This window comes from Podarcis tiliguerta, assembly GCF_965153285.1.
Source record: "Podarcis tiliguerta genome assembly, chromosome: 16".
Taxonomy (NCBI): domain Eukaryota; kingdom Metazoa; phylum Chordata; class Lepidosauria; order Squamata; family Lacertidae; genus Podarcis; species Podarcis tiliguerta.
Window position 1 is genome coordinate 19,091,709 of NC_139549.1, and position 17,082 is coordinate 19,108,790.

General features: G+C 49.1%; 1 protein-coding gene across 6 annotated transcripts in view; it reads right to left on the reverse strand.

The window, feature by feature from the left end:
* Positions 1-2,824: 2,824 nt before the first annotated feature.
* SIPA1 (signal-induced proliferation-associated 1) overlaps positions 2,825-17,082 on the reverse strand; it is a 41,123-nt gene continuing 26,865 nt past the window's right edge. For all 6 annotated transcript variants that reach the window (XM_083417289.1, XM_083417292.1, XM_083417288.1 and 3 more), the window contains 9 exons: positions 11,618-12,215; positions 11,054-11,328; positions 9,927-10,154; positions 8,925-9,015; positions 7,918-8,086; positions 7,685-7,783; positions 7,363-7,441; positions 7,024-7,105; positions 2,825-4,410 (listed from right to left, as the gene is read on the reverse strand). In XM_083417289.1, the coding sequence (XP_083273415.1) occupies positions 4,258-4,410; positions 7,024-7,105; positions 7,363-7,441; positions 7,685-7,783; positions 7,918-8,086; positions 8,925-9,015; positions 9,927-10,154; positions 11,054-11,328; positions 11,618-12,215 (1,774 nt within the window). In that variant the 3' untranslated portion in view covers positions 2,825-4,257. The remainder of the gene's footprint in view (positions 4,411-7,023; positions 7,106-7,362; positions 7,442-7,684; positions 7,784-7,917; positions 8,087-8,924; positions 9,016-9,926; positions 10,155-11,053; positions 11,329-11,617; positions 12,216-17,082) is intronic.

Sequence of the window (17,082 nt, forward strand, 5' to 3'; positions counted from 1 at the left end):
AGTAAAAGAAGCGTTTTGAAAAAAAGAAAAGAAAAGGCAAACCTGCCTTGTCTCTCCTCTCTTTCTGTGTAAGAGTTTTGCATTATTGGACACATGGTGTCTCATTGCCAGAGGTGGTAGACATGTTTGCGAAACCACGTGGCTTTCTGCCAAATGTGTTTGGAATACATTCGGAAACAAATCTGCTGTTTTGATTTCAGATTCGTTAATCCATACACAATGTCACAGAATCAATGAACATGGGTAAAACTTCATACCTGAAGCTTTGGCGCATTTAATGAAAACAGATTGCACTCCTTAGGTTTGGTTGCAGATTGGTGAAAGTTTTTATTTATTTATTTTTTAAAATGCTTTTCTCCAAGTAAGAAAAAGTCATTAGTGAGGAACATTCCTGCCTAAGCCTGTTGCTGATGCTTTTCTGCTGACAGGGAGCCTTTTCTTTGCATGGGAGATTGTTCAAAAACACGATCACTCCACATGCGTTATTCTTGGAAGCACTTAGAGCCTCAGGACTCTGCCACCTCGCATGTGTAAACTGGGCTTGAGTTAGGAGAAATATGCACTTATCCATAAACTCCTAGTTCATTCTAAAGCACATTCTAGAGCAGCACTTTCACAAATCTGGGAAGTCCATTCAAATTATTCTGCCCCAGTAAGCACAGAGTCCAGTAAGGTTAATCAGAGCACTGTTGACTTGCTCTGCAAAGGGTGATGCTCCCTTTAGCCCATCAGACTGGGTGCACAACAATGGTTTGAGAGTAATTACACCATGTTAAGCTGCCTCGTGAAACACCCTCCTTGCTGCTGAACAATGGTGTGTGCACAAACTGGTGTGTGTGTGTTCTTCATGTTGTTTAATGCACTGTCATTGGGTTGCATTTGTGTCCTCCTACACCTCCAGCCTCCCCCGTAGCACCACCCACAAGCTGGATGGTGTCCTAAAAAGGCGACGGGGGGGGTAAGGTCCCTCCCTCCTCTGCCTTGTTTGAAAGACCTTTGCTAGTTATGAGGGGGGAAGAGGTGTTAAGTCCCTCTCCATATGCTCAGAATTGGTCATGATTTCAGAGTTTTAAAAAATGCCCCCCTGAACTTTTCTAACGGCAAAGGATACTCTGAGCTTGGGAAAGGGAGAGCACAGCCTTTATTTTGGCTCTCTCCTTTCTTTTAATGTCAAATACTGTGTGTGTATGTTTACTCAGCAGTATGGCATGCTGTCTGCACTTGCTCAGGGGCACCCTCTTGTTTTTTATTCACTTCGCTAAGCCCTGGCATTACAAAAAGGTTACCGCTTGGATCAGGCTGATAGCTTGCTACGAATCCTCAACAGAATGTACTTTGTAAATGTACAGGTTGTCCCTTCAAGCTCAGGGCAAAGTCGTGAAAGGGGCATGAAGGTCTTCTCTCTCACACAGATACATACGCCCTCCGAAAGGGTGTTCCTTTCCCACAAGCATTCTTCACCAGTGACATATCATAGAAGAATGCCAGCTGTGACCCTTTATGATTATAGTGTGTGCCATAGAGAGAAGGGCAGCCCTCACACAGTCCAGGTGAGCCCATCCTCAGGAGTGGCCCTCTGTGGGCACAAGTGGAACTTCATCTAAGCAAACGCTGAGGTTCCGAGAAAGCTGACCACATCACACACTTGAATGGGCAAGGATCCTAAACCTCAGAAGCAGCTGCCTCTTCTTTGATCTGCTGAATTGGTCCCTTTCATTCACGCTACACTCTGAGGCGATGTGTGTTAAGCCACATCTTTTTAAGCCACTCCACTTTTTTTCTTGGCGAAAGGACCTGCGAAGCCTTTGGCAGCTGCTGGACTCTTCCAACGGGCACAACAAAGAGATCTGTGCAGGCCGGAATCTTGCATACTTTTCCCGCTTACAAAACGTGGTCTTTGTCAAAGGCGCTGCTGTGCATGAAAAGTAGCCTCGCCCCCATGCTTTAAAACAAAACAAAACAAAAGATGCAATGGCAATCCACAAAATAAAGCTGCGGGTTGCGCACAGACACACTGCTGTGCTGACATGAAACCTGCTCAGAGGGAGCTGCTGACAATAGAAGGTTGACACACACTGCAGCCACTGAGAGGAAAGACACATTTTGCATGAGGGCTGGGGGGTGGGAGCCCCATCCATAGGGCCTGAAGATAGGCAGAATGGACCTTGGCAAAGAGAAAGCTAGAGAGACAAGGTGACTGAGGACTAGCAGAAAGAGGACCCAGGAAGAAGGTAGAGCAAAGAACAAAGAGACAGGGGGGCTAAGCAGAAAGGAAGAGAACAAGCCGTAGGCTGAGAAGAGCGAATGGGTAGAGGGAGCAGAAGGGGAAACACTTAAGGGGTCAGAGAGCAGGGCGGGTGGGCGGGCGAAGGACTCACCCAGGCAGAGTCCATTATATTGATTATGAAATGTCCTCAGCCAAACCCAAGATTTAGCCCACTTAATTATATAGCCAGGAAGGAAGGAACAAAACCACTAACTGCAAGTCTCCTAAAAGGAGCGAGTCTGGACAAGCAAGGAAGTGGCTTCTGTTCTCCATCCGGAAGCAAACTACCCGGAATTATAGGGAGCATTAGCTCTGATAACAGTGGATATGGGTGGGTGGGGAGAACGCAGAGACACAAAAGGAGAAAAGCGAGTTAAAACGGAGGGGGCAGCTCACCTAGATGGAATCACAGAAACCGTGCCCCCACTTCCTCCCCTCAGCTTAACCAGCAGCGTACACACACACACACACACACACACACACCCCACCCCTTGTTTTTCTAGGCCCCCCGTTTCCCCAAAAGTTGCCAGCAAAGACGACAAAGGAGCCCACGGCATGTGGCTGCAGACCAAAGACTTTATTGCACAAGGAGGGCCACGGCTAGTCTGTACATTCAGTTCAAATCCAGGCAGGAGGCTGGGGTGGGGCAGACAGACGGACAACAAGATTCCCCACCTCCCCTTGCCTCTCTTAACCTTGGTCCAAGGAGGAAGGAAGGAAAAATATGTACAGGACACACAGACACAAAACGGCACAGGGGGAGAAGGGTGCCCCACCTCCTCTTGCTTCTCGAGGTGGGGGGGGCCAAGATCAGGATAGCCAACAAGCTGCCCTCTGGATCTTGCTGGGGCTCTCAGCTCCAACCAGCCTGAGTCAGCATGGCCAATAGTCCGGGAAGGTGTGAGTCCGCCACAACCGGAGGGCGTCATGTTGGCTACCCCTGGCAGAATTGGAGGAGGGGGGAGCAATGGGTAGCACCACTGGAGGCGGTGAGATAAAACAGCAAGCTGGATTGTCTTGCCCCCACCTAGGAAGAATCTGTGATGGGTTACAAGAAGAGGTGGACATGAGGACCACACAGGGCAAGGAGGGAGCAGGGCTTGTGTCACAGCTTTCAAAAACTTCACAGTTAACGGGCATGCGGGCCAAGGCCTCCATCAGGCAGGAAGCCCCCTGTGCAGTCCCAAATCAGTGCTGGGATGGGTTGGGGGGAGGAGGAGGGAGGGAGGGAGGGAATGGAGGCAGTGAGGGAAGGTTTGCTCAATCCTTCTCCCTCCAGCACCACCACTGTACACACCTCTGCCCAGGGCAAATCGTCAACCTGGGCATGTCACACTCTCCCCTTCCTCAAAGGCGATCTGCAGTTATTGCCTGGTGAATTTATTTAATTTTATTTTGTCCGATGGAACCACAAGGGTGGCATTTCCACGGGGGCTGGTGGCAAGAAAAGTCCAGGGTCCAAAATCGTAATTCGGTTTTTTAAAAAATTAAAAAAGATGCTCAACAAGACAACCATTCCCACCCCTAACCCCACCCTGGAGAGGAGGCTTGTATGGCTCCAAACTAAGATTTCAGGCTGGTGCACAAATTAATTGGGGAAGGGGGTGGGGCAGTAGCCCCTGAAAGGAACTGGGTGGCAAGCCTTGGTCGATAGGTGCAACCTGTTTGCTAACAGGCGCCCAAAGAGTTCCACCTCACCCAAGGCGGCCAGTTGAGCCCTGTGTCCTTTGGGCCCCCAAACCTCAGCTTCCACCCAACCACCCCCCATTCTGGGAATATACAACACCCCCCGACCAGTGGTGAGAGCTGTAGCACTAGCCACATCAAAGGCTAGCAGAGGGAGGGCTTAAGTGGGGGGGGGGGGCAAGGAGCACATTGTACTGGAACAGCCTGTCAAAAGTCTCTGTTGTGCTCCAAGTAACGAGTGAGTGAGAGAGAGCACCAGCTACCCCCTCCTAGGCCCCCAAAGGTGTGAGGGAGGTCAGAGGGCCTCAAGGGCAGTGGGGAGGCGTTGGGGGGCCGCCCAGCATCTGTGTGACCTGGCTGAGCTGAGCTGCCGCCGTCTCTGACGCTTCCTTCAAGCGCTGGGTGTTCTCTTGAAGGGTCTGCACTTCCGCCTGCAACGCCGCCTTTTCAGCCTTCTCCTGGAGGACAAACAAGGAAGAAAGGAAACTCAAAAACACATCAGGGGCTCCATCCCATTACGCTGGCTTGGTTCTAATCCATCTAGAGGCCGAGGGGACAAGGCTGCTGTTGCTGCATCAATTAAAGCCTGCATCTGACCATATGAAGCCACACCCTCGCCGAGGTCCTCAAGAGAGACCCTGTCGCATGCCTAGACAGCAGATCCTGCTGCTGTTGGTACTGTGTGTCTTCCGGATGATGCTGACTCACAGCAGGACCTTCTCAGTGGTGGGTCCCAATGTGTGGAACACCCTCCCCAGTGAGGTGCATCTTGTCTTCTGCATCAGTGTAACATTCCGGAGGAATTTTAAACCGTTCCTGCTCACCCAGGCTTTTGATGGCCAAAAGATACTGCTCCCAGCAACCCTGAAATTATTAACTGATTTTTTAAAAAGATGCTCTTAAATGCTTTTTAAATAAATATATATAATTGTATTGCTTCACCATTCTGTTGTTTGCTGCCCAGGGCTCCTTTGGGTGAGGATTCAACAAATAAATAAATAGCACTTGAGGGGGTGGGAAGACAGTGCCCTTTCCTGTTTGCTATGTCTTGTTGGAGGAACACTCAGCCCCCAGGAGTTCTATCAGGCCCCCTTCTCCTTCAGCATTCTGTTCCAGGCTGGAAACATTCCCAACCACAAGGACCCTTTCGAAAAGGGCTTTCAAACAGCCCCACACAAGTGCAAACAATTGGGGCCTCAAAATGCAGTGTCACCTGATGTCACTACGGCGTTAGGTGATAGACAACAAGGTGGCACTACCCCCCTGTCAAATTAGGCCCACCAGAGTGGCGGGGGTGGGGGATAAGGATGGAACCTTTTGGCTAGAAAATGCTTCCTGAATGACAACTGGACTGATCTGTTCCAGCAAGACTGCTCAGGAGTTTCTTCAGCACCTCAGAGATTAATAAATGCATTGTGGCTGGAGGTTTTGTAGGCAATACCCCACAAACTGTTCTAGTGAGGCCTCATTAATTCAGACATTGCTGAGGAGAAAGTTCCACATGGCATGACTAAAAAATAAACAAGGAAACCCACATCTCTACGAAGGGAGGAAAACCAGACAGTCTGCAATGTCTGAGTTAGGGCAGCGAGTCCTGATAATGACACATACCCGGGGGTGAGGGTGTTATAGGTGGATGCCAAGCTATTTTAAGAGGAAGCCGCCTCCTTTCAGAATGATTTTTAAAGGAAAATGGGAAGGGAAGAATTCATGGTTCACATTCATGAACAAATCTGATGGCTTTCTATAGGGCTTGAAGGGGGGGAGATGACGATTATGAGCAGTTCCCTCACTGCAAAGGTTTCATTCTATCTGCATTTATTTATACACAGATAACCCAGGGGCTGAGCAGCCTTTGGGCTTGTGGGACCTACTTGCTTGTTCTACCAGAATCTTGAGGTCTACCAACCAGAATCAGGTGCACAACTGCAGCTCAGGTGGATGGAAGTACACTAAGACTTAAGGGGGAAGGTGCCTTTTGAGCACAAACACAGGCCAGGAATTTGTGCTCAGCATCAGAACAGATGCCAAGTCCACAAGCCCTTTTCCACAAAAACCCAGTTCTGCTTTTCCCCCAAGTTTTCTTTCTCAGCAACCTATTTTTATTTATGGTGGTGGGGTAGTTGTTTTAGTTGTTGCTGTTTTTGGGAATGAAAAACGCTGGCTGATCCCCCATATATCCACCAAGAGATCCTGAACTACCTTGTGCTCGCTTGCCCCTGTGATAACAGATAGAGCTATGGCCAGGTGGGCTTTTTCACAGAACAAGCTGCTGCGGCAGATGTACCCATTCCTCAAGACTGCAGAAGCAGCCAGTGACATGTACCTCAGGTACAATACCTTGTATGATTTAAAACTGGTTCAGGGGAGGAATAAGTCCCATGAGAAAATATTGAACGAACTGGGCATCTTTAGTTTGGAGAAGAAAAGACCGAGGAGAATTCTTCAAATACCCAAAGGGCTGTTGCCTACAGGAGGGCAAAGACTCTGGGGGGGTGGGGTCCAGACTTGGAATTTTGTGGGAGCGATTCAAGTGCACACCAGAACTTGAGATTTGCACAATTAAAGGGGATTAAAGTGCTCTGTTGCCCTAGCACAACAAATCTGCTTTTAAAAAAAAACCAATAATATTTGCAGTTAGGAAAGTGATGGGGAAACGCACCCAAAAATGTGGGATGAACAAATGGTTAACAGTAGGGGTGGGGAACTTTCAGCTCGTATATCCACCCAGTTTGACCCACAAGTCCATTCTGGGCAAACTATGCCCACCTGCCCTACACCTGATGTCAAGTGTGGAGCAGGTAAAAGTGTGGCTTGTCTGAAAGGGATTTTCTTTGTGCAGTACCTCCAAAGTGCCAACAGCCAGCTGAGATCTTGATAACTTGCATCCTTCCCTCCCTCTCAAAAGGGTGGCAGCTGCTCTTTTTTTAAGAGTGCAAAGGAAAATTTAATGTCATTTTTAGTTTGGCTCTAACTTTGGGAGAATGGGGAATACCTTTCAAAAGTAATTTTTGCAAAAACCTTGCTGGTCTGATCCTCTGTGCCTCTTACATTCCTGCTCACAACCTCACCTTCTGAAGATCTTCCTGTAGTTTCTTGAGTGTCGATTCCAAATGCAGGACCTTATCAGCAAGGCTGAGAGGAAACTGGGACCTGAATGAGTTGGAAAAGAAGGGAGAACCAGGGTGGGGAGACACTGATGTTAACTATCCTGGCAAATGATTGTTCTCACATTTTTATGTAACTAGGAAGATGTATATATTTTTGCTGCGCCTTGCAGAATGGAGAGAAGGAATTCAAGGAGCTGACGTATGGATGAGATCTCCCCACCCTACAGTTGAACCTCTCCAGCATGCTCAAATCTCTCTTCCCTGTCCCCTTGTATACACACAGAGAGAACTATTTCTTACTCTTCATTGGGTTGCTGCTGGCTCGTGCCCCTCTGGACGGTGGTGCACAGGGATTCCCTGCTCTCCAGCACATGCTGCCCTATGGATGGAGAAAGAAGCACAGGTAAGAGATTCAGCCAGAGCAAGAGGAAAGCCCTAGTTAGGGGAATGGCCCATAGCTCAGTGGCAGCACTCTGGCTTTGCACACAGAAGGTCCCAGGTTAAGGTCGGACCTGTTCTAAGGCACCTTCCTGTGTTCCTAGGATGCTACCCTACACTAAGTTCCAAGACTTTTGCCGCAGCTAGTGCCAGCCTGTTGGTTTGGCCCCCCACAATCACTCACCTTCCCTGGAAAGGGCCTCCAAGATGCTGTTGCAAGCAGAAGCCAAGTTGGCAATGGACTCCCACTCATCCTCCAGGGACTCTCCAGCTTCAGAGAGGACTGGGGGATAAAGGAGAGGGCAAGGCCTTCAGTCCTCAAGCAAACCCTTGGCCCACCCAGGCGTGGCCACATCAGTGCCTCTGCACCCGGGGAAATGGGGGCAGCGAAGGAGCGCAGGGTAGAGGATCTCTTACTTTTGGTGATGGAGTTCCGCAGGGAAAGTGTCCGTGGCAGGAACTTATCTGTTTCTCTGGACTCCAAGTGTGGAGAGGTCTTTTCCTCGGGAGGCAGAGATTCAGGGCCTTTGGCTACCTGGCCCACAACAGATTCTTTCTTGTTTACAATTGGATCTCCAGGATGGTCCTAGGAAGCAGAGCAGAAAAAAACAGCCCTCTGTGCATTCTGTCATGTGGCACAAGCGACTAAATGTGGCAGACAGTGCAAAATCCAGCTTCCTGAGAAAACTTTGGATTTCTTTTTTCTTTAAGAAACTTTCCAGCCCTCTTAAGACAGCAGCAACAGGATATTCTTACCCAATCCTCATAAACTAGCAAAATTCTACTATTGCTACAAGGGGTAGGAGATGGAGAAGGGGACGTGTATGCTGCATAGACTTAGACAAATGGGGTGCGATTCAGGGCCTAGTGTTGCCTCCACAGTCAGAGGCAGTAATGCTTCTGAATACCAGTTGCTGGAAGACATAGGAAGGGAGAGGGCTCTTGTGCTCAAATCCAGTTTGCAGGTTTCCTACAGGCAAATTGCATCTGCACAGAGGATCATAGCCAGAAATGGCCACCCCTTCATCAGGCAAGGGGCTGGTAGGTGTGGCTTTGCCAAAATGGCCTCATGAGCCATGGGGAGGCCTCATTAGGCCCGTGGGTTGGAGATTCCCTACCAATGAGCTACAGTTTGACGCAGAATGTCCCATGCACAATCACAGCACCCCCAGTTAAAAGGATCAGGAAGGGGAAGAAGGGGAAGACCTTCCTCTGCCTGAGACACATCCCTCCCCCGTTGCCTCCCCTGTGTCTGTTTTGGGACAGTAAGCCCCTTGAGGCAGGAACTCGCCAAACATGCTCCTTGTAAATCACCACGAACATAGATGCCACTATATTATTTAAAGTGGTTGTTGTGACTATTATTAATGTTAAAATCAAAAGGCACATAAACAGAGGTACAAAGAGGGAAGACAAACACTTACTGTGTCCTGATCTGAAGAGGGCTTGGGCGTGGCAGCCAGGATGAGATCTGGAGGGGGATTTGGCAGGACAGGGATGTCCTGAGGTGGCAACCTGCAGAGAACGAGACCCCAGACACTGAGACATGGAGGCAGGAATGGAGAACGTATGCTAAAAGGATGATGTGTTGCTGATACCACATCTGAGGTCCCAGAACCAAGTCACAGCATTTCCTACAAACGCTTTCCAACACATAACAGTCTGATTTAGATCTAAACACATCTTGTAAGAAACCCTGCCTTTTTTTGCAGCCTTGGTTCCTGAATATCACGCATTTTTAAAAAATGGCCAGAGGAAGGGATATGGTTATTCTGTTCTTTGATGCCTAACCTTCTCCCCCTCTTGCTGGAGCTACAAAAACTGATGAAAAGAAAGGAGTTGGCAGCTAGTAGCCCCAGAGCAGAATCTGGTCCACTGACAAATGTTAGCAGCCCTCTTCACCCCTCCAATTACCTGCAACCTTGTTATCATGGGCCTTGAGGAAAAGACATGTTTACAGGTGTACATGCACCCCCCCCACACACTCCCTTTATCCCATGCCTCTCTCTCTACAGGTGCTTCTAGTAGCAGAAAAGAGAGGAAGCTTGGAGCAGCAATGAAAGGCCTTTTGCAGTTTCCTACATCCCTGCAAAAAAAACAGACAAGGGTTGCATGTCTAACCCAAGATAAAACTGGTGGAAGGGCTGTAGCAGAGTGACTGTTTTGCAAGCAAAGATCCCAGGTTCAATCCCCTGCTTCTCCAGTTATAAAGATCAGGTGAAGCTCCGTGTGCCGAAGATCCTTTGCCACTTGAAGCACAGTGGACAATGCCAAGCTAGAAAAACAGATAGCCTGGACTGAATAAAGCAGTCTCTTGTGTTCCTAAGATCCATGGAATGAGGCAGAGGGAAGTTGGCTGGATGTGACAGGGAAGGGGTGAGTGGGTATGAGCCCTGAAAGCAGCTGGAGGTACTAGTGCTACTCACGGGTCTGGAGGCTTGGGCGTTCGGTCACTATGACTCCGCAGAAACTCAGTCCTCTCCTCGGCTAGGCTGTGAGGGGGCCCATCCGGCAGGGACAGCGAGTGGAGCAGCTGGAGCGTGGCAGGTTTGAACCCTGCTTCACTCCCCGGCCTGGTCAACTCCACATCGCTGGCGGGTGGCTCACTCCTCCTCTTCTCTTGTAAAGACTTTAGGTACAGCTCCGAGAAACTTCTGCCAATGCACAGAAAAGGGAACAGGACAAAGGCATCAGAGCACCATCCTGTGGGTTGAGTGGAGGAATAATCTTAAGTGTCGTCCGGCAACAGCTATTCCATTAGGACTAGAGGGCTAGTTTGATACACCTAACGGCAGCCACTCCATCAGGCTGCAGAGCAGGAGGAAAGGGAAGCAAGGCTATTCTATCGGCTCTGCAGAGAGAGCAGCTGCCTTTGGCTCACCCACAACTGTCGTGCAGCAGCATCCATTTCATCACGCTACTTTCCAATCAAGCTAGTCATTTTAAGAAGGATAAAGAGACCTTCTTATTTCTAGAGCAGGGAAGAGACAAAAGGGCACCTGTTTTGCACACAGAATAATTTTATGTATGATTTCATTACAGAGACTTAAATCCTGCTCTTCAAAGTCCTGGGGCAGAATGTAAAATTGGACAACACAATGAAATAAATTAAAAGCATATACAGTTACACCAAAAGAAGGAAAACCTAAAGGATCACGCACAGAGAGAGACACACACAAATACACCAAAAGCTAAGGAAGGGAAACGTAGGGGAACCCAGTTCAAATTAAATTAAAAGGCCGGGGGGGGGGGGGGAATACAGGTCATTAAAATGACACATCAAAGCAGGAGCCAGGCAAGCATCCCTGGGGAGAGCATCTCAAAATCGAGCTGCCACCAATGAGAAAGTTTATTATGGCCAAGACAGCCAGGTCCCAGCGGACTGCTGCTATTATCTCCAGTTCAAGACTCCAGGCACCTTACGCAAAGGGGTTTAATGCCAGGACTAGGCACTGGACAAACCCAAAAGAAATTGGAACTAAAAGCAACACACCACGGAGAGCAAATATGAGAAACTGGGCCTGGGAGTGTTCCACCCCCAAAGTGTACTCACCTCCGGGCCTTTCCGTTCTCGTCTGGGGGTACGACAGTAATGGTGACCTTCTTGGCAGTGCGCAGAAGCTCAGAGGTCTGGGCATGGCTGAGGCTGGGCAAGGGTCTCTCGCAGACACGGACCAGGCGCGCCCCAGGCTGGAGACCAGCCGTCTCAGCAAAGGTGAAGCGCTCCACCTCCGTCACGAAGCCCTCGGGGTCCATCTGGAAGCCCAGCTGGCCAACCCCGTTCCGCAAGAGGGTCAGCTCCCGCGTCTCGCAACCCCGAGTCACCAGCTGGGGAGAGGGGAGATAGTTCAGGTGGCGACTAGATTAAGCCAAGGAGCCTATTTTTATAGCCAGTGTATAGCCTTGGGACACACAGAGTAATAATAAGCACAAGAACCCCTCTAAGCATATGGAGAGTGTATTTTCCCACAGCCAATTAACAGCAGTCACCCCCCCCCACATCTGTAATTCAGGAAGTGGAGCACAAGGGACCCAAATTTAGCACCACAGCACTTTGAATTCAAATAATGCTATGCATCCCACCACCACCCCTGAGTGGGTGAAAACAAATTATTACCTGCAGCCGGTGGACAATGTCACGGATATCAGAGGCCTGACCCTCATCCACACGCATGCAAATGTAATCCCCTGTCTCATAGTAGAGGTCCAAAGTGCAGCTTTCCGAGAAGGTCCAAGCCAGGATGTCCCGGCAGGAACAGTTAAAAACCACCCTCTTCTCACGGGCATCAATGAGGACTAGAAATTCAGCCGAGATGCCCAGCAGGCACCGCAGCTCAGGAGTCTTGCTCTCGGGTCCTCTACTGCCATCCCGTGCCCACACGCCCCACACCAAAGCCCCTGCACTGTGTGCCTCTGCCCCCTTTGGCGCCTTGGACTTCTCGCGCTTCTTTGCAGCCAAAGCGATGAGGGCCAAGCGTGACGAGGAGGCCTCCAATGTGCTGGTGGTGGCGTGGTTGAGGGCCAGATCTCGCAAGTACTCCTGGCGGGTGCGCGTTGCCATGGCGTGGAACTTCCCTGAGCGCTCGGCCGCATTTTCTGCGTTGATCGCCTTGGCGAGCAGGAGGTCTCGGAAAGCTGGGCCCTTGGCAAAGGAGTTCTCGGCCGGGATGAAGGGACCAAAGCGTGGGATGTCCTTGGTGCAGCTGACAGCCACGCTGAATGGAGCAGCCATTCGCAGAGAGAGAGAAGAAGAAGACGGGACACAGGACACTTTTTAAATAAAAAAAATGCAATGGAATCGCTTATTCCTCTGCATCACTGAAATAATTTTGCATTGCTCCCAGGATCCAGCATTCTGGGCACCTGAATTTCCATTTGAATATATTTCTATATATTTTAAAAGCAGCTTTCTAGCCCTTATGACTCCTCTTCTTCCTAGGCCCTAACCCTCAATGGCCCTGCCTCATGCTCTCATTAAATGCTTTTATCTGGCTAGAAATATCCTTGAACATTGATAATGGCCTCTTCCTTGTGAGGATGGAGAGAAGTGTTTGTAGGAACCTCTGACTCTGGGGGTACTTGCCCTACCATATAAAGGTAACAGTCACTTCAATTTCGCAGCCCATTTTCCGGCCCTGCCAAACAATGGCATGTGACCTCTGGGAGGTTGTTGCGGCATGATGGAAACAATTGTGGTGGGGTGGGGGGAGCAGTCTAAACTAAGAGAGTGACCCTGTGCAATCCTAGTTTCCCAAACCTGCTCCTTAAAAACAGCATGCAACTATATTTGGGGGCAGGGATCTATGGACCTCGCTGCAAGCCCACCAAAGCAGAGGGCTGGTACAATTAAGGCAGTCAACCTGCTAACAAACAAATTACTGGGCAATAATAGTAACTGAGTCCAAAAGCAGCTAGGCCTTCCGTACTGAACTGATCAAGGAACTAGGCCCAAAGCCTGAGGCTTTTGAACTTTGCGTTACCCTGACAACCACTCAAGAACAGGCCTCGCAGCTCCCTCTGCTGGTGTGCTGTTTCTTGAAGGGGTACAGTTAGGGTTACCCCAGAAAGCCCTAAAAACTGTTTGTGAATTCCCCCCCCCCCCCCAGTCAGGCCTCGGCGTACGCATTTTAAAAACTGCAATTTCCTCTAAGACAAAAAGCACAAGCTAAGCAGTCCTCTTTGTAACAAAAACGCTGTAACAAACCTAGAGCTGAGAACAGGAAACCTTTCGGTTCCCAGATCTAAGCAACCTTGTCCTGGTACATTGATTTGCAACATACTTCCGGGAACAGAACCAGGGAACGAAAAAAGCAACATTCTATGTAAGAATGTGTGAAGGGGGACAGGGAAAAAGGGGTTTGAAAAAAGGATAAAACCTGCTTGTAAAATGTTTTCGGCGCGGCCTGTCTTTTGTGAACTGAATCACACAGGTGCCTCTGCCCTTCCGGATGGCAGAATAAAACACTCTTTCTCTGGATTAACCCCTTGGTGTCGTTTGGCTCCTTTTGTCTCTGCTCGGGTGCAACAATTATTCCTACCCGTGGATTAAAAAGGCTACATATTTCTGGTGCGTTGGCCGGGAATAACCACGTTCCCCGAGATCGAGGGACAAAGAGGTCCAGGGCGTCACTGCAAGGCGAGCAGCTCAGGATCCTGGGTCAACAGTTCCAGCGCGCATCCTGCCAACTTCGTGGGAGGGACTGGCCACCCGTTCCTGAGTGGACACGCGACAAGTGACGGAGAGAAAGAGCAACGGCCGTGCAGAAAGAAGGTACCTCGAGGAACAAGGTAAGCTCCACAGGGATAGGTGGGAGCAATAAGAGAGTCTGATCAACTCCGCCAGCAGGGTAGAAGAAGTGCCACTGGTTTTGGTATTGCCCAGAAAAGCAGCAAAAAGGGTGCTGCAGGGCGCCGGTCGAAGTCTAAGCGCTGCCGGTTATGGTTGGTTTTGTGCCCAGAAGAAGCAGTAGAGTGCTCTTGGGCCCCGGTCGAAGTCTAAGCGCTGCCGGTTATGGTTCTTTTTGTGTCCAAAAGAAGCAGTAGAGTGCTCTTGGGCCCCGGTCGAAGTCTAAGCGCTGCCGGTTATGGTTCTTTTTGTGTCCAAAAGAAGCAGTAGAGTGCTCTTGGGCCCCGGTCGAAGTCTAAGCGCTGCCGGTTATGGTTCTTTTTGTGTCCAAAAGAAGCAGTAGAGTGCTCTTGGGCCCCGGTCGAAGTCTAAGCGCTGCCGGTTATGGTTCTTTTTGTGTCCAAAAGAAGCAGTAGAGTGCTCTTGGGCCCCGGTCGAAGTCTAAACGCTGCCGGTTGTGGTTATTTTTTGGGGGGGAAAGGGGATTGGGGGAGGTGCATGGGTTCTTTTTTTTTTTTTTCTGAATGTGCGTGTGGGGACACTCCAGTGAATGTTTTGAGTGTGTGAGACGTTGAAAGCAACGTCCGGCCTGTGACTGAGTGAGAGAAAATAACGTTAGGAGGGCTGAGTGTCCCAGTGTCCCAGTGTCCCCAGGATCCCAGAGTCATGGGAAATAAAAGCAGTAAAACAATTCTTGAGACACCACTACAGAGCTTTCTGGAAAACTGGAAAAGTGCCATGAAAGCAGAAGAGTGGGGATGTAAACTCAAAAAAAGCAGACTCCAACATTTATGTGAAGTTGACTGGCCTTCGTATTTACCAGAATGGCCTCCTGGAGGATCCTTTGATCCAAACTTGGTCAACATTTTATGGAGTAACATTTTCAAGGCCCACACAGATCAGATTCCCTATATTTCTATCTGGAAAGCCAATGTGGATCAAAATCCCTCATGGCTTCGGAAAAATAGAATTGTGACTGCCCAAGTCAAACTGTGTTCAGTACAATTATAAGTTTGAAAAAACAGCAGTCTGGCCAGTCCCAGAAGAACAGTCCCAGAAGAAGAGGAGGAAGGAATAATAATTTGCACCCTCCACCCTATGCAGCAACTGCACCAGGGCTAAATGAGGTTCCCCTTACCCAACCCCCTTTTGATGCAAGCAAGGAAGGTGAAGAGGAAGGTTGTGATAATGATGACTTCAGAAGAACTCTAGATAAAGAGATAAGGTGGACTAGTAAGCAGTCTGACAGAGTGTTCCAGTATGTAGAACCGTTTAAAAGAGTGAGCTGGATGTGGCTTCTTGGTTCTAGAAGCAGCACAATGCAAGGATGTGAATTGGCAGACAGAAAGAAACAGAGCAGAAGGCTTTGAGAGTCGCATAGGACAGAACTGTTAAAAAAATAGACAATTAAACCCAAGGGATTGAAAACCCTAGGATTACAATACTGACCATTGAGGAAATCTGCAAGATACATGCCCTCAGGGCAGCGGACAATACTGATGTTGCAATTGAGGCAGCTAAAACTCCACTTTGATGGCCCCACCCCACCGAATGTACGACCCCCTGGAGTCATCCGATGTCCAGGACCACAGACCTCCAAGCACTTTAAATCAGAATCCTTCTTTCGAAGAGGACCCAGCCAAAATAATTAGGGGTTTGTCTTCAAGCAGCCAGAAAGCCAAAAATGCAAGAGGGTGTCCACGGGAGGGAAAGAAGACGCCTAGGGAAGAAACCAGTGCACCATCTGCAGGCAAGAGGGTCATTGGGAAATGGAATGCCCATAGGCCCCACGCCCGACACACCCCACCCCCACAGGCTGGGAACAATAAGATTTCTCAAAAATGATTTCTTCTCATCTCTGTTCTTGCTAAAAGACTGTTGCAGCTAGAAACGAGTGAACTAACTGTTTCTAACATTCATTCATGCAAGTAACAGGACATCAGCTTTTTTTTTTTTTTCCTTGCGCCAGGCGCTTGGAGGTAGCTTCAGAGCGTTATCTCTTGGCTGCTATCCCAAGAGAAAAATGCTGCATTCTCACCAACCAGCTACCCTGAACCTCACACTGTCTGGATTTACGGTTCAGCCACAAAAAACCCAGAAGGCCAAGGGTTACCCACCCCCCTTGCCCCAAGCACTAACCTGGAAAGTGACTTTCTTAAAAGCAAGTGAATGCTTTCTGTGAACTTTGTCAAGTTTTACTTTTTAAGGTGCAATTTTATTCTGAAAAACAAGCTGCAGCATAACATAGGAATTTTGAAACTTTGATATTTTGCCAGAAGCAAGGGAACACATTGGACACTAGCAAACTTGGCAGATGAAAACTGAAATTTGCAACATGGCTTACAGGCCACAAGAGCTCTGAAATTTAGAGCACACGAATGAGACTTTTAAAAAAATCTCAGCTGGCAAAACTAAACCCAAGGAACAGAACTGTTAACCCCTTGCGAAGTTTCCTGCCAAGCATACCCTTTTGAATTAATGTTTGCTAGGCCTATACCTTAGGTGCAAATGCTATCTGTCAATGTACAGTCGTTCTGCCGTGTGTTTCTTTTTCTCTTCTCTTGACAGGTAAACCGGCCAGAGGCTGTCCTGTTTCTCTACAGCTGTTAAAGTCACCAGCATCTGTGACACCTGATCTGCACTGGCCCCTTCGACTCACCCCAGACGCCCAGACATCGCTCCAGCCTTGTTGGAAGAGACCCAAGACGTCCAACGCCTACCAGACGCCCCGATGCCCACCAGCCCTGCTCACGTCACTCCGGAAGCTGACGTTTTTGCACGGCTCAAGAATCCAGCATGGCTTGAAAGAGGACATTTTCACATTTTCTTTTCTTTCCTTTTGCATAACTGAACTTTATTGAAGGTACCTGCACCTGGTTTGCTTTACGCCACCCCTGCAGAGGAGGGTATCTAGTGGGTCTTTTCTTTCAGCGTAATTACACCCCAGCCCACTCTCTAGCACTTACCTAAGCCCCTCCACGTGCATACAATGGCTCAAATACGACTGTGGGTCCCCATGCTGGTATTTCTGCTGCCTTTGATCTTTGATATGCCAATACCACTCACAGTGACCAGACAACTGCTGCAATCATGGGGGGCCCCCCCACACATATAATAAATGGATTCAGGTTGCTGAGATGGTTGCGTTCTCTGCAAATCGGACCAATTGTGCCGTTTGCACTCTGGCCCCTGTAGATGCTCTGGGAGGAATGCCACTCCTCCCTGTGCCTTGGAAT